The 20,747-nt window shown below is 49.9% G+C and overlaps 1 protein-coding gene across 7 annotated transcripts in view; it reads left to right on the forward strand.

Annotated features, from left to right (window-relative positions):
* Window positions 1-2,097: 2,097 nt before the first annotated feature.
* The window catches only part of NSMF (NMDA receptor synaptonuclear signaling and neuronal migration factor), a 48,082-nt gene continuing 29,432 nt past the window's right edge, over window positions 2,098-20,747 (forward strand). For 2 of the 7 annotated variants that reach the window (XM_041474961.1, XM_041474957.1), the window contains exons 1-2: window positions 2,150-2,346; window positions 10,751-10,812. In XM_041474961.1, coding sequence (XP_041330895.1) covers window positions 2,240-2,346; window positions 10,751-10,812 — 169 coding nt within the window. In that variant the 5' untranslated portion in view covers window positions 2,150-2,239. Of the gene's footprint in view, window positions 2,347-10,750; window positions 10,813-20,747 lie in introns of all 7 variants that reach the window. The other 5 variants (XM_041474958.1, XM_041474962.1, XM_041474956.1 and 2 more) reach the window with 4 other exon arrangements.

A 20,747-nucleotide genomic window follows, 5' to 3' on the forward strand; every position in this document is an offset into this window, starting at 1 on the left:
AAAATTCTGCTTGGTGAGGCATATGTACCCTGCTCCTTGTGTCCACAGAAACCAGGGGAATTGGGTACCTTCTTCATCTTTTTTCCTCTCTCTATAGAAATTATTTTTCAATGGGTAGATTAATAGACTAAACAGACTTAATTTGTTCAAATACTATTATATTTTCTTGCAGATTTTACTTTGGAGTCTATTGAGAGAGAGGATTGAAGCTTTTCCCCAACTTTTGGTCTCTTCATGCAGGGTCTCTGAAGGACAGTGAAACATGAGCTTATGCTACAGCCCTTCCTCAGCTACAGACAGGACAAGGTGTGCCTGTCACTCCCTCCTTCAGCTGCCTCTTTTCACAAAGCCTGTAGGAATTTTAATTATCTATAAAACTTCTACCCCTCTGTCCAATATTATTGAATGAGTGGCTCTGAGGTCCTGGGGTTCCTGCACTGCAGAGTCAGGGGGGACAATCCAAGTGTTTTTTCTGTATGTATTATGAATAATATATAAGAATTTGCTGCCACACTGACTCAGGTACCCTGAAAGTAGATTTATAAAATACTTTCCCAAGGAAAAACATTTTTCCAAACCCCCTTAGGGATCGAAACCTATACCCCTGAAATTAATCTGGAGGCTGGAACCCCTCTGCTGTGAAGAAAGGCTGGAGGAGTTTGGAGTGTTCAGATGGAGAAGAGAAAGCTCTGGGGGACCTTCTTGCACCCTTTATATATTGAAAGGAAGATTATAAGGAAGATGGTGGGAGAATTTTTACCAGGGCCAGGATAAGAGACAAAGGAATAGATTTAGACTGTGTAATAAGAAGAAATTTTTTATGATGAGGGTGATGAGGCCCTGGCACAGGGTGCCCAGAGCAGCTGTTGCTGCCCCTGGATCCCTGGCAGTGCCCAAGGCCAGGCTGGACAGGGCTTGGAGCAGCCTGGGACAGTGGAAGGTGTCCCTGCCCATGGCAAGGATAGAATATGTGATCTATGAAGGTTCCTTCCAACCCGAGCAGTTCTGTGACTGTGAGGATTGAAAATCGTCTAAGGCTGGGCTGAGTGGTTGATCAGCTCCTTCTGTTGGGTTTGTTTTCAAGCACTCAGTGATCTCAAGGCAGGTGTTTGCTCTGGCAGGTGACACTGGGCACGAGGAGGTTTCTGAACACCCATCTCCCCCTCACGGCTCCGCTGCCTCCAGTCACTGGCAAGGGCTGTGCTGCTGCTCGGGGACAGCAGTGGGGAGCAGTGACCTGCTCAGGGGACAAAGCCAGTGGTGTTTGTGTCAATCCTACAGAGCTGTCATGTCCAAAACCCGACAGTCCGATCTTCATGACCGTGTCCACCCCACGAGCAGAGGGATGCAGCTGCCCTGCTGTGGAAAATAAACCGTGTGTGAAACCTTTCAGCTGATCCGTCAAAGACAGGCTGAAGTTTTGTGTCAAAATGACTGCTTTTTTTTTGCAGGTTGCACGCCTGCTTCCTGACAGGAGCCTGGAGGGAGATACTCCCGGGCCTCCCCTTGCAGCCGTGTCTGACGGCTTCTGGCCGGGTATTCCCCTCAGGTGGAATCGCGGAATCACAGAGTATCCCGAGCTGGAAGGGACCCACAGGGATCATCCAGTTAAACTCCTGTCCCTGCCGAGTCCAACCCCACCAAGCCCACCCTGGGCATCCCTGGCAGCGCTGTCCAAAGGCTCCTGGAGCTCTGGCAGCCTCGGGGCCGTGCCCATTCCCTGGGGAGCCTGGGCAGTGCCAGCACCCTCTGGGGGAAGAACCTTGCCCTGATCTCAGCCTGAGCTGCCCTGGCCCAGCTCCGTTCCCCGGCTCCTGTACCTGTCCCTGTCCCAGAGGAGTGATGGGAGCTGTCCCTCGGGAGGAGCTGCAGCCCCCTGAGGTGTCCCCGGCCGTTCCCTCCTCCCGCTGCAGCCCCACACTCCCCATGCGGGGGTCCCGCCGCCCCGCGCGGCCCCTGAGGCGGGGCGGGCGCCCCCTCCCCGGCCATGATGTCAGGCGGGCGGAGGAGGTGCCGCTGGCCAAATATAGCGGCGTTTCCTGGGCGGCGGGGCGGGCTCGTCCCTCCTTCTCTCCCTCCCTCTCTGCCTCCTGCCGCAGTCAATGGGGCGGCAGCGGCCGCGGCGGAGCGCAGCGCGGGCCGGGGCCGCGGGCCGGGGGCCGGCATGGCGGGGCGCTGAGGCGGCGCGGCGGCGAGGGGCGGCGGCGCGCCCCGGCATGGGCAGCCGCGGGGCCCGGCGATGAGCGCTCCCCCGGCCGCGACCCCCCGCGCGAATATGGGCACAGCCGTGTCCAAAAGGAAGACGCTCAGGAACGAGGCCATGTCGTCCGTGGCGGCCAAAGTGAGGTGGGTGCCCGGGGCGCGGCGGGCGGTGCCTCGGGGGGCCCCGCGGTGCCGGCACCCTGCTCGCCCCCGGCCGCCTCGGGGGTCGTACCGGGCAGGGGGGAGCCCCGAGACCCTCGGGACGAGCCCAGGTACCGGTGCGGGCACGACCCGGGGCTTGTGCCCCAGGGCCATCCCGGGGCTGGGAGTGGCACCTGCCGGCGGGTCCCTGTCGCTGGCTGCCCCGATCCCCCCAGACCAGCCGCACACTGGTGGCAGCGGGCGGCCGTGCCACCCTTGCACCCCCCGGACCCGCAGCCTCTCGAGGGGTGACTTGTCTCCAGAGGCGTCCCCGGCCACAGAACCCGCAGGGGTTTATTTGCTGGGTTGGCAAAGAGCGTGTCAGAAGTGGATTTGTCGGGGATGGATCATTATAATCTTCGGGAATTCGGAAGCGCGGTCAGTGTGCCCGGTGGTTTCTCCTCTGCTGAAATGCCGTGTGCGTGTGCGCGGGCAAAGTCAGCAGCCTCCTTCAAGGGGTCTCGCTCCTTTGAATGGAAAAACTGCTCTGTGAAAATCTGCACCCGCCACGTCTGCCCTCCCCAGCAGCGTCCCAAGCCACTACATGGACCGGTTAGGGGATTTGGGTTCTATATTGTGCCTGTTCTGGTTTTATATTGCTTGTCCTACAATGTAATATTTCACTCACTGCCTGATCCCAGTGCTTTTCAGTATCAAGCATGGGAGAAAATATATTTGCTACTTAGTGGTACTTAGGTTAAAAAAGCTGTCAAAGATGAGCTTTGCCTTAGTGCCCTTTCCCAGATGAAAGGACCCTTCTCCCACGCTGCAGTGCAAGTGTCACAGCAGTCACCCGGTGACTGTTTGGGGGCATTGGCGCAGCTTTTTAGCTGCTCCTTCAGCACAGCTGTGCCAGGGAGTAGGTCTGTCACTATCTCTGCTTCAGCTAGACTGGCTCTTTGCTGCTGGGGAAAAATTGGGAGAAATTAAACTTTTCAACTGCATTATATAACGCCTCCTTTGTGTTGTTAGACAAAATTGCATTAGAATAACCTGGAGTCATGTGTAGGACTCAGTCCATGTTGCTGAAAGATCTCAGTCACCTCTCTCTGTAACTCAGCATTACGGCATCTCTGCTGTGCTCAGAGGAAAGAGAAGTCTTAAGGCTTGAAGTGAAGAGATGCAAAGCTTATACCTTGCCATCTGTTTGAGTTGTGAAGAAACCCATCCTTCAAACTCTGGAGTATCTCGAGGGAAAGCTCTCCAGGCAGAGCCTGCAACTTCTCCCCGCGTTTTGTTGCACCCTGCCCATAACCAGTAATGAAAACATGAATGCTTTCTGTGGCATTCAGAGATTTGGAAGTGGGATTCTTTGTGGTGATGTCAGCCAGGTGCATATACAGAAATGACACGTAAAGCACCATAAGTGCAGCGATGGGGTTCTGGGAGTGGGATTAGGCAGTCACACAAACAACACACTCAGTAATTGGTAGGGTTTCAAATGGTAGTGTGGGTGTTTGGGAGCAACTAATGTGTTTTGAATGTAATGACTTGTTAGCCTACACCAGGGTGGGCAGATGCTGCTCAGGTTCTCTCAGCTGTGGAGTCCAGGAGGTGCCTCGGGGGTTCTGGTTTGCTCCATACCTGCTGGCAAGCTGCAGGTACAGGTTTGCGAGAGCTCGGTGGTGTCTCTGTGAAGTAAGGTGGTTTGACCAGAAAAGTTATGAGTGGGTTTGGGCTGGGGGACATAATGCCCTTGAGAAGTGTCTGGTCACGTAGACCGTGGCACAGGACAGGTGCTTTTATGTGTCTCCCTATTGATGCCCGTGCTAGAAATTCCTGATCCAAAAATCATGTGAGGAGGTCGGCGAACTTGCCGAGGGGTTCCCTGCAGAGCCTCTTTGTGTGGAGAAGGTACTGGTGGTGACAGGTGCTGTCCATGTGCCTCCATCCTGCCACTCCAGGCACAGCTCAGTCCCTGCTCCCGTGAGTTCTGTCATGCTTAGAATTCCTACAGCAGCAATGACACACCTGCTGAAAGGTTTCCTGGAGCACATCACACACAGCTCCTCTGCTCTGCCCTGGGTTCTCCTCCATGTAGCTCCCTCATCCTTATCTACAGCAAGGACTCTGTAGGACACTGGGTAAGGCTACAGAGAGACTATTCTGTCTGCCCCACGAGGGCTGGGCACTTGGGTCACCTGTGTGGGTAGCACTGCTGCAATGGTCATGTGCCCTGTGGGTGTAGGCAGCTGGGGGATCCTGGGATTGCTTCTCTGCATCTTCTGGGCTCTGTCCTGTTCATATTTGTCATGACTTCTCTTTAGAGAGAAAAATCATCTCCTGGAATTCTGCTGCAAGTCCAAGTGACCATGGTGTGTATTTCTTATGTGTGGCTGGAGTGCGTGTGCGCACTTGACTGTTTTACTGGGCAAGAAGCAGGGCTTGTTTGCTGGTGTGAGTAATGGGATCCAGGCAGGAGGTGCAGGCTCCCTAGATTGTTAAATTACAATCTCTGCAGAGCCACTCAGGGGAGTTTCATGTCCCAGGAGCATTAATTAAGCTCCATGCAGCTTGTTGTGTGCTGGGTCTTTTAAGTAGCTTCTTACAAACTAAGGACACAATTGCTCTGTGCCAATGCTGTGGAGAGCACCCACGATGCTGCTGACTTTGTTCTCTAGGGTCGTCTTCTCCTGGGGGAGTTGCAGCGCCCTGCACGCCCGGGCAGGGCTGCGCTTGGTGCTGCTGCTCTGATCGCCTCTGAAGGGCTTGGATGTGAGGTCTCCCAGTCAGGAGGGGTTGTTCCCTCCCTGTGTGGGCTTTTATTGCCCTGCAGCTCCTGGGCCCCAGTGCTGAAGGCAGGGCTGACGCAGTTGTCCTTGAGCGGTGACCTTGGTGCTGCCCCTCTGCTGACAGCCTCTCCAGGGCCCTGGCTGTGCCTGTCTGACTTGTGCTCCTTGGCTTCCTCAGAACTTTTCCAAGGGAGCAGATGAACCAAAGCCCTTCAGAAATGGGCTTTCGTTGCCCTTGGTCCCTTGACACCTACAGGAAAACACTGGCACCCCAAATGAGGCAATAAAGCAGATGTTTTCCTGCAGCTCTGTTTTGTATTGTGCTGGCCTACAGCTGTTCTTTGGGAGAGCGTGACGGTGAGAGCAAACAGACATGAGGCTTTTGCTGGGTGTTCCAGAACCATCTCTTCTTGCAGTCTTTAGCACAGGAAATATTTGTATTGACAGTGTGGTTTGTCTTGCCCAGTTCCATGACCTTGGCATCTAGTCCAGGATAGCCCACAGAGGGATAAGAATTTGGTCTCACTCCCTCTCTTCCTGCCTAGAGAGGGATGAAGAGTGGCTTTGAACACAGCGTTACTGAAAGGGTGGATTTTTCATTGATGAAATGCAGAGGTAAGTGACCATGTACCTTATCCCAGGCTTCTTGCTGCGTGAGTGATTTTTGGCTTAGCTTGGGGTTCTTCATGGAGTCTAGATTCTTCTTTTCTGCTTGTGAATTATTGGAGCTATGAACTGTCTCTGACTGCCTTTTTCTTTTAACTTCTGCTGCTCTTCTTCTCTTCTCCTGTCCAAAGTTCATGATCATAAATTGCTCCAATACTGTGGGATCTCTAAGACCCATTGCTGATGTCCAATCTCCCTTTATTGAGTGTGAGAATTTTAAAATTAAAATTTTCCAGCTACCACTTCTCTACATAGATATTTTAGAAAACTGATTTTTGTCAGGGTATTGTTACTATTAGGCTTAAATAACGTAGGTGTCACCAGTCTTTAATGACTGAGCTGTTAACTGTAGCTGTGCTGGAGGTGTTCCCTTCTCTGCTTGGTGACAAGAGCAGGATTGCTGTTGTGGGAGGATGTAGGTCCTGATGATGCAGGTCTCTTCTCTCCTGTGTGCCTGAGATGCAGCACTGTCAGATGCTGTCACAACAGATTCCTGCTGCAACTTCTCTGGGCATTACTTCTGAAGAAGCATGAGAAGGTGGTGGGTGTTCTTTATTTTTCCGTGTAATACTCCTGAATAGTCCAGGTTTTGCTTAGCTTGCTGCTAAATGAAGTTATCTGAGGTCTTTCCTGTATCTCTGAGTGTTTCAATCTGCATTTCTTCACTCTGTAAGTGTCAGTTTGGTGGATAAATTTATGTGCATCAGTTTCTCATAGCTGCTTGTGTGCATCAAGGCCCCTTTTATCCTGTTGATGTGATTATTTCAGAGACATGAAGGCCATTCTGCGCTTATTACATTGTAATTGAGATCTTTGTTATTTGGCGCCTTTGCTCCTTCCAGCAAATCTCTGTCTAGACTGTCTGTGCCTCTTCACAGTTCCCTTCCAGCCCCGAGCCCAGCTCCGACATCTGAGGCACAGTGAGTACTGGAAAATGCCCCCAGAAGGGCAGCTGCCTTTGCTGCCTGTGTTGTGCTGCCCCATCCCTCCTTCCCTCCCTGGAGCCATTCTGGTGGAATGATGGAGGAAATGCTGGTGTTTTCTGAGGCTTGTCTGTGCTGGTTAGACTTAGCAGCACAGTGTGCTAGAGCCCTGGTCCCTGCTTGATGTCCATTTGTTAAATCAAGCTGTGCTGACTGTGTGACATGCAGGTCTGCTCTGCCACTAGAATGAAAACCTCTCTCCAAATGAGTCAGGGCTGAACTTGTCCTGTCATCAGCTGATCACCTCTCAGTGCTACCTGCTCATTGGTATGCAGCTTTTGCAGTGTCATACACTCAGGGTTATAGCTCACCGGCCCATGGAGCTGTAAGGCACCTTGTATTAATCTCATTTATGTGAAACAAGTTTTCTTTTTCATCTCTTGCCAGTTAAATTATCCCAAGGTGTCTCTGCTCAGAACCCAGTTGAAGGGGTTTATGTCCAGTGCTGTCCGGTGGTGTGAGGGGGCTTGAACTCCATTGGCAGTGACAGAGGAGGCAGAGCTGAGAGAAAAGTCTGATTGTGTGACTTGTGATAATAGCTAAAAAGAGAGAAAAGAATAGGATGAATAGAACAGCAACCATCTGTTTGAATTGTGCTCTGGCTTTACTTTGATCAAGCCGATGGGTAGCCAAGGAGAGCGGAGCAATGGCACAATAACGATCCAGGCGAGTGCTGGTGAGCTGGGATGACTGTGAGGGCAGGGAATGAACACAAAAGGCTTGGCAAGGGGCAGGTAGCCATTAGGAGCAAGTGTGGCCATCACAGTCCCCTTGGCTAAGGGCACTTGCAGACATCTGCGGGAGATCCGCTGAGGCACGGCCAAGGAGAAGCCGGTGGCACTGGGGAAGTGGGAATGTAGAAGGGAACCACTGAGATAATAGGCAGAATAATTAGCCTGGAGTTTCGGGTGTAATTGGCTGGAAACCCCCCATTGCACACTGTGCTGTGTTCACTGGGGCTGGGGAGCTGTGCCCACGTGTCCATGTTTGTTTGCTCTTGGCTTGGCCTGAAGGGTCTGAGAGGCGTGGGTGGAATGTCCAGGACAGAGCTGCAGGGAGCAATGCTTCTGAGCAATGTCCAGCTTGCTTCTGACCTGCACAAGAGCTCTGGGTGTGGCCTGATCTCTGTGTATGACCTGTTCTCTAGGAGCTCTGGCACCTGGGGTTGTACCCTCCTCCCTCCTCTGCCTAGGGAAACAAGAGTGAGGTCAGAGACACTGCAGCACCTTCCAGCTTGAGCTCTTACTGGGTGACACTGTTTTCACCATGGAATACAGTGGGCTGGAGGGCAGCAGTGCTTCTCTGACTCTGTCTTAGCTAGTTATCAATTTTGGTCTTAGGAAATGCTTTGTACTGGTTTTTTGAGCCCGTGGTTTGCTAAAGGTGAAGCATTGGTTCAGATTTTCAGACAGACAAAACAGCTTCGGGGATTGGCAAAGAGATGAATGGAGACAATGACAGATGAATTTGGAGCTCATGGAGCTTTTGAACTAGTTACAGATTTATCATCATATTTCAGCATTTTTTGTATAAATCACCATGTTCTCTCACTGATAATTTACCTGAAAACTTGCTTGCTATTATTTTTTCTACATGTAATGACTGCTGATGCAAAAGAGAAGCCTCAGAGTTTTTCCCAATGGCCTAAATGCATGCCCTGTTTGTGAATGGTGTTGGTGATGCCTCACAAAGACGCACATTTCCATGGGAAGCCTTGGAGTCCCAGAAGTTTTGGTGGAAGAGATCTTGGAATCTCATGCCCAGCCATCTTATTAAAGCTGTGCTGTTGCTAGTGGTGTGCAAGATCAGCCGTAGCTTTGGCTGGGCTTCAGCCACCTCTGAGGTGGAGTACAGAAGCAGCTCAGGAATTTTCTTGCAACTGAGTAGCCTAATGTTAAAATCATAGAACTGTTAAAGTTAGAAAAGACCTCCAAGGTCAATGAATCCAACTGCCAACCAAACCCTGCCACATCCACCACTAAACCATGTTCCCAACTGCCACATCCCCACTTCCAGGGATGTTGACTCAACCACTTCCCTGAAGCACCCACACTCCAGTTCCCAGCTTTGCATTTGTGTGTTGCTCCAGGATCAAGTCCTGCTTTTTGCCTGGGCAGAAAGGTTGAGGGTGCCAGGAACATCCATGAGGTGCTTGCCCTCCTGGGTGGGTGAACCACGATGGTCACCCCTTTGCTCTTCACAGTGGGGATTGTGGGCTGATTGTAGAGCTCCCCGTGTGACAGAGTCTCCTTGTGACCATCTCTGAGGGTGTTAAGCACTGAGGAGGACAGTTTGGGCAGCTGCCACCCCAAGCCAGTGTCTAAAGGTACAGCCTGGAACTGAACCTGTAAGAATCCAAAAACGGAAAACCTCAGCATTGTCTGTTAGTCTGAAAAGATGCAGAAGCTTAAACCTTTCTTCTTGCACAGCTCCAGCTGTGCTGCTCCAAAGCATTTTGCATTTGACTGTGCTGAAATTTAGTCCCGGAGAGATTAAATTACTCTTTCGTCATTGTTCATATTGATCCTGTGTTGCTGGCTGTGGAAGACAAATGGACTTCCCACTCCTTCCAGCCCAAGTCGCTCTGGGAAGTGTGTTGGAGCCTTGTTAACCATTTCTCCTAAGGGAGGTGGTGCATAAAAGCAGTGGGGAAGATCCTGGCTGCACAAGCTGGGATATGCATGGTTTTGGAGGTCAAAGTCATTTTCCTCTTAGATATCTAATGGCCATTATGAGCCTTTTGCAGCAGCTTAAGCTGGAGAGAATGTTCTGAGGCTGTGCACCTCTGAAGGAGAACAGTGGATGTGATGCCTTGGTGTGGAGAGTCTTCTCTGTTGCAGCAAATCTTGTCCTTCCCCAGGAGATGCTGATGTGCTTGAGGGCTGAGGGTGCTCAGCTCTGTGTTTCTTGGCTTGCCAAGGAGGTGGGTGGCTGTTCCATCTCCTTCTTTGCCAGTCTCCACCCTGGCCTGCCCAGTGGCAGCTCAGCTACAGACCTTGGAGAGATTGTTGTACAAACCTGGGGAAAATGGATGGCTGGGGAAAACCTGGCTCTAGTATTGTCTCTCTTGAGTCACAGATCTGTTAGGTACAGGAGAGCAATCGCAGCACCAGGACATAACAAATGCCCTGACAGTTGGAGTCTGGAGGTTACTGTATTCCATGCCTTGACCAAGGATTCCTTTCCTGTGTGAGTTGCAAGCAGAAAGCTCTTCCCTGGTTGGAATATTCATAGGTTTGCTCTCTTACGTAGGCCTGGATGTGTCATACGGGTTGAGCTCACCCTGCTTGCTTGATTCTTAATATATTCCAGTAAAATCTCGGTCATCCACAGGACTGGAATCCATCAGAGAATCAGGAACTGCTTTTGTGGGAGGTTGTGGGTGTCTCTCAAATAAGCTTGTCCAGTAATCCAAATGCTGACATAGCTGGGGCTTGAGAACTTAAGGTTCAGGTGGGTAAAATGGGCATTAACATCCACATCTGAGCTGTGATGGCTCCCAGCTGGGAGCTTTCAGCACCTGTAGGAGCTTGGAGTGGTGGTTGGCTCTGGGGTGGAGATGCCTCCTTCCTGGGCTGCCAGGAGGGGCTTAACTCAGAGGGGCTGGAGACAGTGAGCCAGTTCCTGTGTGCATCACAGATTTCATGCAGGTGCATTTCAATTCTGTTTTTTCATTTTTGTAACAGAGAATCTAGAGCCTAAACGAGTCCTGGACTTCTAGTCCAGCTCTGTTTCCCAGTTTGGCCGGGGAAACACTGATGTTCCACCAGAACCACTGGAATCCTGGTGTGTAATGAGGAAGCTTCTTGCTCTGGCAGTGAATTTCCAGGGGTGTCACCTGAGGCTGAGGGAATGGCAGCTGCAGGAGCACAGCAGTGTGTTGAACTGTTCCTTCTTTCCTTGGCCTTTAAGCATCTCAAATCTCTTTCTTTCTCTCCTTGGCTGCCTCCTGATGCTGGGACACAGAGCGGCGAGGGCTTTTGGAGAATACCTTTCACAAAACCATCCTGAAGGCAGAAACGGCTCAGGTAAGAGAACTGATGTGCCTTGGTTATGCCCATGTGTGCCTGCATCTGTGGTTAATAGCCTTAGAATGAAAGTACATTTATTTATCTGTCATGAACAGTGGGATCTCAGCAGCAGAGAGGCAGGAGGAGTTGCCCCCAAGGAGAAAAGGCAGTTTGGTGACCCAAGGCTTGGGTGGGATGTGGGGATGAGTTCAGTTACGGGACAAGTGCCCTGTCATAAATTCAAGCCCTGCAGCTGATATCCTTAGGAGAAGTTGCAGCTGGGAACTGACTGCGCTGCGACAGGCTTCTGCACTGGTTTGTGACTCCTAGGTTTTGCTTTCACTGGGGTATAAAAAACAGGTGAGTTATATTCTGTTCACTGGTGTAAATCCTTGCTGGCAAAGGTGACATCTGGATTTATTCCAGGGGTTTGCTTCAACAGGGGTTAAAGTGAGATTTGCCTAGATGAGGGCACTATATGTGCTGGCTAATGTGTCAGTATTTTCCATGTAGATATTGTCTCCATCAGCTTATCGTGAGTTCTGCTTGATGGCCAGGAGAGTGCAGGATAAACTCAACTGACTTCTAACAGGGATGTATCTTTTCTGTGATGAAAGAACATGTTATGCAGGCAGTTAATTCATTGCAAAACCTACAGAAAATCCTGTGGAATCCACAGAAAGTCTGTGTGAACAAGTAACAAATTGTTTTGTGCTGTTAAGCTTTTGTGCAGGGGATAAAGTTATTAAATAGAATGTAATGTAGAGTGATGTTATAATTTTAGGTAAGCTGTGTGTGTTTAAGCCTGTACAAGAGATGCCTCTTGCTCTAAGAGCAGTCACACAGTCTTTGGCAGCCAGTTGAGTCCTTTCCTTTTCTCTTGGATCTGTTCTAATGACCTTCAAGTTGTCCTTGGCTGAATTGTGCTAATGTTGTGAATGGAAAGGCTCTAAGACAATGTACCGAGGTTTTCTTGGATTCTTTTCATGAAGAACTCCAGGGACACTTCAATATTTAGTCTAAGAACAGCATGTGGAGGTAGAAAGGGAAGGGCTGGGGTTTGGTGCAAACCTTATTTTTTTTCCTTCCATTGTGGCCATTTCTGCAGCTGCTTCTGTGACCTGGAGTCTCTGCCAGTCCTTTTTGCAACCCCCCCACCCCAGTTTCCAGCAGGAAGAAGTGTTGGCTCCTGCTCATTTTGTAGTGCCCTTGTATCTGTGGGGTCATGTTGGGGCCAGGCAGAGAATCTCTGATGGAGACAAGAGGAAATTGCAGATCTGTTCAGGTGCCCGAGGCCTGGGCAGCCCTGGTCAGATCCAGGGAGTGGGAGCCTCTCTTATATGCACTTAAAAAGCTGATGTTTAACTCATCCTTGGGGTGCTCCTGGTTACTCTGACTGTGGGTTAGGAGAGCATGGAAATGGAGCTGGTGTGACTGCTGGATCATGTGTCACAGCGAAGCTTCCCAGAGCAGCATTTCAGCCCTGTCTCTGCTTGTGACATCCATAAGCTCTCTGGGGAAAGCCTTTTCACTCACTGCCCCTTGGTGTATCAGCCTTGAGGTTGTTTTTGAATCCAGGAGAATTTAGTAGTCACAGGCAAGAATCAAGCAGTGAGAAACACACTTGGAAATATCACAATACTTATGGGATCCTTAAGTATTCACTTGGAAAGGAATAAAATTCCCTAGAAATTACTCTAAATTCTGAGGAAGAGGGGAGGGAAAAAAAAGAATCGTCATTTTTAAGTCATCTTATGAAATTCTGCAATGTATAACTTAACACAGTCTGTAACACTTCTTTATAAATAACCCCAGTAGGAAGGTTGCTATCCAATAAAAAACACTGCAAGTAGAAAATTTGGCTCCTTTTAGTTCATCCCAGCAGTCTGATCACAGGGAAGTCACATCTTCCCTTCCTGCAGAAATTCCATCTCAGGATCACTTGTGCGAGTTCTGGAGGTTTCACCTTTGGCTGGGCATGGTGCTGGAGCTGCAGTGTGAGCTGCCACCCAGTGACTCCAGGGAAGCAAGGGAAGGGCTCTGCTGCAGAAGTTGAAGGCATAGCACAGATCCAGAGGGACCTGAACGGGCTCCAGCTCCTCAGAGTGCAGGCAGAGGCAATGTGAGCAGGGAGAAGCTGTGCAAAGCCCCCCTGCATGCTGTGGTTGAATTCCCACTTGCATTTGTTGGTGCCTTAGGTCCTGAAAGCTCGGTGCTCCAAAGAATGGAGTCTTCAGTGCCTGTATGTGTCTGTCAACTCTGACCTTTCACCTGAGTGTTGTACCTGGTAGGACAGACCTGTTTCTGCTGTCAGAACCCCAGCTGTGCACCCAGGTGCTGCCTGCACCGCCAGCAGACTGAGCTGGGATGAAGGCTCTGCCCTAAATATGACTGGAAGGAGGCAGGCCTTGGTTCAGTCCAGAAAAAAATGGTTTAAGAAATGTTTAAAAAGTCACTGATGAATGCAGTGAGAGAAAAGAGCTGTGGATTTTGAGGAGCAGGAAGGTGCTACAGCCATCAGTGGGACAATGGAGGTATAAATGGAGGAGGGAAGGGCAGGATCCTCCTTTTCTTGACCCAAGAGCTAGAACCCTTCTCTCTCCCTGTGCAGGGCAGTCCTCATGCAGAAAATGAGGCAGCTGTGAATCTTTGGGATGTCAGTTCTTTGCTGCTTTATCTGCTGGTTCAGCTCCTCAGCACAGGGGTGACGCTCTGACGCCCCAGGCAGCCCCAGGAGATCCATGGAGATGTGGAGGGAGATGCCAAGTGCAGACACTGCCCCATCTTGCTCCACTTCTGCTGCACTTTCTTCTCTGAGGATTGTCCATTTCAGTTTGCCTTTCTTTATCTTTTTAGTCCCTTGACTCCAAGGAAAGGAAAAGATATAATGGCTTTTGCATCCCTCATAACTTCACATTCCACAGCTGATCAAAGAGCTGCTTCTTCAGTCATAACTTCTATTTGTGGTGGCTCCTCTGGAGAGCTTGTGTGTTTGTGTGTGACAGAATGTCTTGGAGAAATTGGGGAGTGGTAATGAAGAGCTGCACAGGGATTGTAGATCAGCAGGACAGGTCAGCTGCCTCATCCAAGGGCTGAGTTATGTGCAAGGCTGTGTTAACCTTCTGTTTTCAGTAAAAGTGCAGTGTGCATGCTCTGCTTGCTTTGCTGGGCAGGGCTGTGGAGTTGCACAGCTGCACGAGGTAGAAAGGCTTGCAGTTGTTGCAGGGTGTACCTGGGGGGAAGAAAGGTGAGGGGGAGCATTTGTTGGTTACGGCTTCTGATTCTTGCTGATGTGAGGCCCAAGAACTTCGTGGCTCAGAAATGTTGTGTGACTATTCCTATGCAACTCTCCTGTGTCTTATTCTGGAAGAGTTTTTTTCCAGGTGACTGGAGAGATGCATTTGCCTCTCCTCTTTCTCAGAGGTTTTGTCAGGGATGATGACCATACGGAGTTTTCTTCCCTTTGTTTCCCTTTTGGAACAGGGCAGTTGCCTGGTGGTGGGGTATGAATGCAGAGGATGGAGGGGTTGTCTGTTTGGGATCACTCAAATTTTTTTCCCCTGATCTTTAAAATATTTTGAGGAATTAGAAAGAAAGGGAGGGTTGGAATCTGCTGCAGGTGACAGGATATGGATGTGTTGAGGGAGCTGGTGCCAGGATGGTGATGCATCTCCTGCTTTCTTCCTGCCTCTCAATTGCTGGTTTATTTATGCAGGCTGGAGGTCTGGGAAGGTTCCCATGAAGAGCACTCTGCCTCGTTCAGCATTTATTCTGCCTCCAAGGCTGTGGCCAGAGTCTTTGCTGACTATTGTAGCTTTCTGGTACCTTTTAATGTAGAAGTGGGTGTCCCTTGGGACAGACTTAGAAGAAAGATACAGAAAGGGATTAAAATGTGAAAGGGAAGTGTAAAAAGGCTGCAGAGAATAAAGCATGTAATCGGTCTTACAGAGCTCATGGAATTTTGGACATTCTCTAGCTTAGGTGTCAGAGGCCCCACACTGAGATAATACACATTAGATGTTATCTCCATGTTCTGGAACTGTGAGAAGAAAAGGTACCAGGGCATGGGGCAGTGACATTGAGAAGGACAGCAGGCAGAGCCTTTGAGAAATTCCCTGCTGTCTGGGAAAGCAGGGATCCATCCTGGTGAGCTGGGATTCAGACACAAGGATCAGGAGGGAGCTGTGGGAGTTTTTTACTTTATTAATCTGTTTTGCTTAGTGGGGTTATTGGGAGGGCAGCTGCTGCTGCTGCTGGAGTGGGGGCCTGTATGATGCAGCACTGGGCTGCCTGCTGTGACCAGCTGCTGTGGGCAAGCTGTGTGGGAAAGGCTTTGGAAACAAGAGAGGGAGAGATCAAATATAAAGTGTCCTTGGTGCTGCAGAGGTGATGGGCCTTGGGCAGGTGCTGTCTAGAAGGCCTTGAGCCAAATTCTCCATGGCTCCTGCTAAACCAGCATGGCTGCTGGTTTGCAGCAGGACAAACCAAAGGGGGCAGTTACCTGAAACTGGAAAAGCTTCTTTTTAAGCTCAAAATCCTCTTTGTGTCTTTCCTTTGGGTTTTGCATGATATTTCAGTCATCAATGTGAGTGTGTAAGGAGAAGAGGGCCCTTGTGAGCTTCCCCAAGCTGAGTGGCAGTGGGAAGGGGTGGCAGGAGCAAAACCATGTTTGTGTCTGTGCTGGGTGTGGAGCCACCACTGGATCAGTCGCTTGTGTTTGGTGCCTGGGCTTTGGCTGTGAGTCTGTGTGGAGGGAGCAGCCAGGCACAGAGGAGCTTCCTGATGCTGCCAGAAACTGGCATGGGGTTAGAGAGACCCCAGGTGAGGCTTCATAGGTGCTTCAGGCTGAGTGACCTGTGAGCTGAGCTTCCTGTGCCACCAGCAAATAAAAGCTGCAGCTGTGCAGTGCTCTGAGAGGGACATTCCATTTCCTGGGTTTAGACTGTGGAGCTGCCAGCCCAGCCTGGTTCAGAGTAAGCACCAGGTTGGCCTTTTTCTCTAGAGATGTTTGTCCTGTCCCCAGGACAGACCCAGCATTGCAGCTGGCCCTGCTTTCAGTGTATCCCTGTGCTGATGAGGTGGTGGTGGCCTTTTTGGGTAAAGCCCATGCTCTGGAGTAAGTTGTAGGTGGCCTGAGCTCAGGACAGAGCAGGGATATGAAATCTCATCTCTGAGGGCTTCAGGCCTCATCTAGCTTCAGCCAATGTAAGGATGGTGTGGGTGTATCCTAAACTTGCTGTGGAATGTGTTGTTGGCTTACAAAGGGAACAAAGACGTAGGTCACGGTGTTACCATGGAGATGCTGAGGCCGGTGATGGAGCTGCCACTTGCTCCTTTGGGTCGTGTCTCACAGTAGCAATTTCATCTATTCACATTAATGTTACAGGCCAGACTAAAAGGTTACTCACCTGTGAGATGCCAGGTCAATGCTATCTTGAGTTTGTTTGTTTTCAAAGCCCATTTGAGCAGGGAAGACTAATTGGAACCATTTTGTCATAGTTGAGTGACCTTCTGGTTTCTCAGAGCAGCTCCCTTCCAGAAGCAGCCTTTGCCTGTTCCCTGTGCACGTCCTTGTGCACGGCTCAGGAAAGACAAGGAGCTGCTGGAGAGGGTCCAAAGGTGATGAGGGGTCTGGAGCATCTCTCATCTGAGGAGAGACTGCAGGAGCTAGGTGTGGTTGTCTGGAGCAGAGCAGTCTCAGAGGGGATCTGATTAGTGCACATAAATATCCCCAAGGGGTGTCAGAGGATGGTGCCAGACTCTGTTCTGTGGTTCTAGTGACAGGACAGGGAGCAATGGCCATAAACTAAAACATAAAAAGTTCCACCTCAGAGGATGGTGCCAGACTCTGTTCTGTGGTGCCAGTGACAGGACAGGGAGCAATGGCCATAAACTAAAACACAAAAAGTTCCACCTCAGAGGATGGTGCCAGACTCTGTTCTGTGGTTCTAGCGACAGGACAGGGAGCAATGGCCATAAACTAAAACACAAGAAGTTCCACCCCAACATGAGGAAGGGAAAAAGAGCTCTGGATCAGGTGCCCGGGGAGGGTGTGGAGTCTCCCTCTCTGGAGACATTCCAAACCCACCTGGACATGTTCCTGTGTTACCTGTTCCAGGTGACCCTACCTTGGCAGGGACTTGGACTGGATGATCTTCAGAGATCCCTTCCAACCCCAGCTATTCTGTGATTCCATCTACTCATTTGGCTTTGAAGCTACTGCATGGCTGAAATGCCACTGTCACTTTTTTTTTTAATTGTTGTATCTTCCATTTTGATATCCCTGCCTCATGCTTCAATAACTTGAAGAAAAATTCCCATTCTTTCCCATGACTTTCTTGATCACATTTCAGCCCTGAGCCCAGCAAGGTGGGCTGCCTGGGGTCATGTTGTTGGGAGAACAGAGCTGGCATGGGGAGAAGCTCTGCATTACATCTCTGAGAGGGAGCAGAGGAGAGCAGGATCTGCCAGCACACCTGAGGGGCAGTGACAGGCATGTGGGAGGTCTTGGAGTTGTGATTGCAAGAGAAACTTCTCAGCTGTGCCATTTGAATGGTTGTTATGGGTTTTGCAGCACCCTCAGCTCTGGCCAGTGCACCTCTGTGCTCCCCTCACTGAGGGAATCAGCTGGATTCCTCCTGGTGCAAGGTAAAAACATCATTAAATTCATTCCTACTTCGATGAGCAAGGCCATGTACGTACACCCAAAACCTTTCCATTCATCTTCAGTGACTGTGGCAGTTCTTTGATTTAAAGTTGGAACTTACTTGTCATAAACATCAGGTCCAGAGAGTTCTAGCTGAGGAGGAACAGGGAAGAAAGAACTGTCTCTCTGAATTTTTTTTTTTGCTGAGATGACAGATGTTCTTTTAATAGGGTTTATCTGGATTCCCCTTTGCCACTTTGCCTCTGATGCTGGAGCGGAGGCTTTAAATCTGAGGTGCTTTAATCATCAGTTTAGCTGCTAAATACAGGAATAAATTTGGAGCTTCTGTCTGTGCCTTGTGGCTATATGCTGCCTTGATTTATAAACTTCTCATCCCAGGGGGTCACAAGGCAGTCTGCATCAGACAGGAGTTGGCTCCAAAGTTGTGGATAGGCATCAGTCAGTGGGGGCTGATCCCAGCACGTTCCCTGCTCTGGAGAAACGTGGTGGCAGTGAAAGGAAAATGTGCGAGCCCTTTCTCAGTTTCCTAAGTCAGAGTGAGTGCTCCAGCTAGAGTTACTGAATGAGAAAGGATGTATTGTGAGTATCTAATACTAATAAATTAGTATTCATTTACTGCCTAATTATCAGGAACTGCATGTGCTGAGAATGTGTGTTCTTTATTTCCCAAGACACTGCCAGTTTCCCAGCACAGATTGTCACTGCTGTCAGTCTTTGGTCATGCATGTGGCCTGTGTTGGGCAGTGCTGTGTGGAAGGTGAAGAAAGAAGTGTCAGACAGGAGCAAGTGAAGCCAAAAAGAAAAAAGGTTGTGTGTTCAAGTACATAATGAGGAGGGTGAGAAGTGGTTTGGCCCTCAGGACTGGATGTCCCTGCTGGACTTGGCCCAGGTGGGCAGGGAAGTGATGGAAATACCACCTGGATGTTTCTGGTACCAATGGATACACGATCTACAGATCAAGCACGCTGGTCTTCTTCCTTTCATCTTGCTGCTCAGTTCCTCATGCACAATAAATCCATGTAGAGCAAGAATCAAGGTGAAAAGAGAACCTGAGGAAGCTGATTTATCTGGTCCTAAGTAGCTCTGCAGCAATGTGAGACACAGGTGTTGCTGCTGAAGGCAGCAGGTGGGGGAGCAGAGTCGTTCCCAGGGCAGCTCCATGGCATGGTGGAGGGGAGGGGAGGGAGCTGTGCCAGGCTGCCCAGTCACACTGGCAGGGGCTGCCATGGCAGGAGGATGGAGCAGCTGGGAGTGGGAGAGGTGACAAGAGCCATGTGAAATGAAAAAAGGGAGCAGCAGCTCGAGGCGAGGGTGTTAACAGCAGCCTGCTGCAGCTGACTCCAGAAGGCAGCTCCAGTCATTGCTGAGCTCCTGTCCCTTGGTTCTCCTCACTCAACATCCCTGTGGCTCAGCTCTAATCCAGCATTGATTTCAGGACCAGCCTGACTTCTTTCCTAGCAGAAGCAAACTGTTAGACTCAAATGCCTTCGTGGCAACAAGTGCAGTGTTTGGCACCTGAATCCTGTTCACTGCAAGCACAGACAAGGGTCGCTGGTCACATCTTGGTGTGTGTTACCTTGTGTATGTGAATGCACAGCCTCCTGAAATGGTGTGGATTCTGTTCTAAAGGCCAATAATTCATTATGATGGATGTCTGAATCTCTTTTCCTTCCACACTGTTTTTTTCTGTAAATAAATTCTTTATTAATGACTGCTCTTGAATAAAGCTTCGTATTCCCTTGGCATATGAAGTTGCTTCTCCAGTGTGTAATTACTGAAGGTGCTAAATTGAATGAAAATGGAGAATTATCCAATTGTTTTACAAAAAGAAAGCACACTGGTGTGCTGGCAACCCTTTGTAGTGTAGATCATGAAAACTCTTACATACGTGCAAGTGAAAACACTTTGAGGAGGGGACAAGTAAGGTAGGAAGAAAGAATTATCCTCACATTTTACATGCTAGATCAGGTAGGTAGTTTATGTCATATATATCTGGTCAGTCCTGCCAGGATTTCAGTAAAAAAATTTACTCTTGACACCAGTCATGGGCCCCTGAAATGTCTGTAAATTTTATGGAGCTGAATAGACCTCAGTGCTTATAAAAGAGAGATTGGAATTGGTCTCTTAGCTCCTGTGATCATCAGCGTTTTCAGGCATACTGTGCTTCGGGGACTTCATTTTTCCATTTAGCCACAGATCCCAGGGCTCAGGAATTCCTGGATCTCTGAATTCCAGAGCTGTCAGTGTGTGAGTGAAGGTGACACTCCTGTGTGTTCCCTCTGAGGAGGCTGTGCATCTCCCATACAAGTATCAGTTTCAGGAGGAGCAGGGGCAGCTGTCAGCCACGATTTTGTGGTGTCTTAAGAAATCTGTAGCGTCACTGTGCCCACACAGATTAGTAAATTTGACAAGTTGAGAAGAGTACTTAGAGCTGGCCTTTGTTTTTAATTTTAAAAATGGTTTGTTTGGCACTATTAGTGAGCACAGATCTTGGCAGATCTCAGGGAGTCGTTCGGTGGTGTTTTCCCAAGACATGCCCACTCTAGAGCATGGTTAATCCTGGAGCTGGGGAGGATCTGAGCTGCTGGAGAGCAGATGTAGGGACCTGCTGCCTCTTGAGGGGTGACACATGGTTTGGGAGACTCTGGGGCCTGTGAGCACTCTCTGCACTGATCTCTGACACTGTACCCTGCAGCTGTGTACAGGCTTTGGGATGACAGCCTGTGGAACACCTTCTTCCACTGGAATGGCCCTTGCTGTCCATCAGGCTCCTCCTGGAGCAGGTGCAAATATCCACACTGACCATGGGGCAAAGTAGAGCCCTGCCAGCCTTTCACACTATCTGGGCTGTATCTGAGGGGCACTACCCCTCACTACACCTGGACATGGATTTTTGACTTCATATGAAGCCTGGACAGAGCATCAGCTGCGGGTTCAAAAGGCGCAGCTCTTTCTCAGGACTCTTACAGTGTCTCCTCCTGACCAGCTCCAGTATCCAAAGACTGTGAGCAGACAAATAAAAGGAAACCTGACTTGTGTCAGCCTGAACAGCCCTGACAGTCACTTCTTGAGCAGAGTGGCCAGAGACTGATTTACTTCCTAGTGGTGCTGGGGGAAGTTGTATCTCAAGCAGAAAAATGAGACAAGGGTGACACGCTGTACGGTACTAGCTCAGTTCTGGTTGCAAGCAGAGCAGGGGGAGAGGCCCTGGGCAATGTGAGCATTTTCCAGGATGGATTTCAGATTCAAAAGCTGACTGTGTATGGCCTCAGCTTGGGAAGGCTCC

This window comes from Pyrgilauda ruficollis, unplaced genomic scaffold (genome assembly GCF_017590135.1).
Source record: "Pyrgilauda ruficollis isolate IOZ18807 unplaced genomic scaffold, ASM1759013v1 scaffold34, whole genome shotgun sequence".
Lineage (NCBI taxonomy): Eukaryota > Metazoa > Chordata > Aves > Passeriformes > Passeridae > Pyrgilauda > Pyrgilauda ruficollis.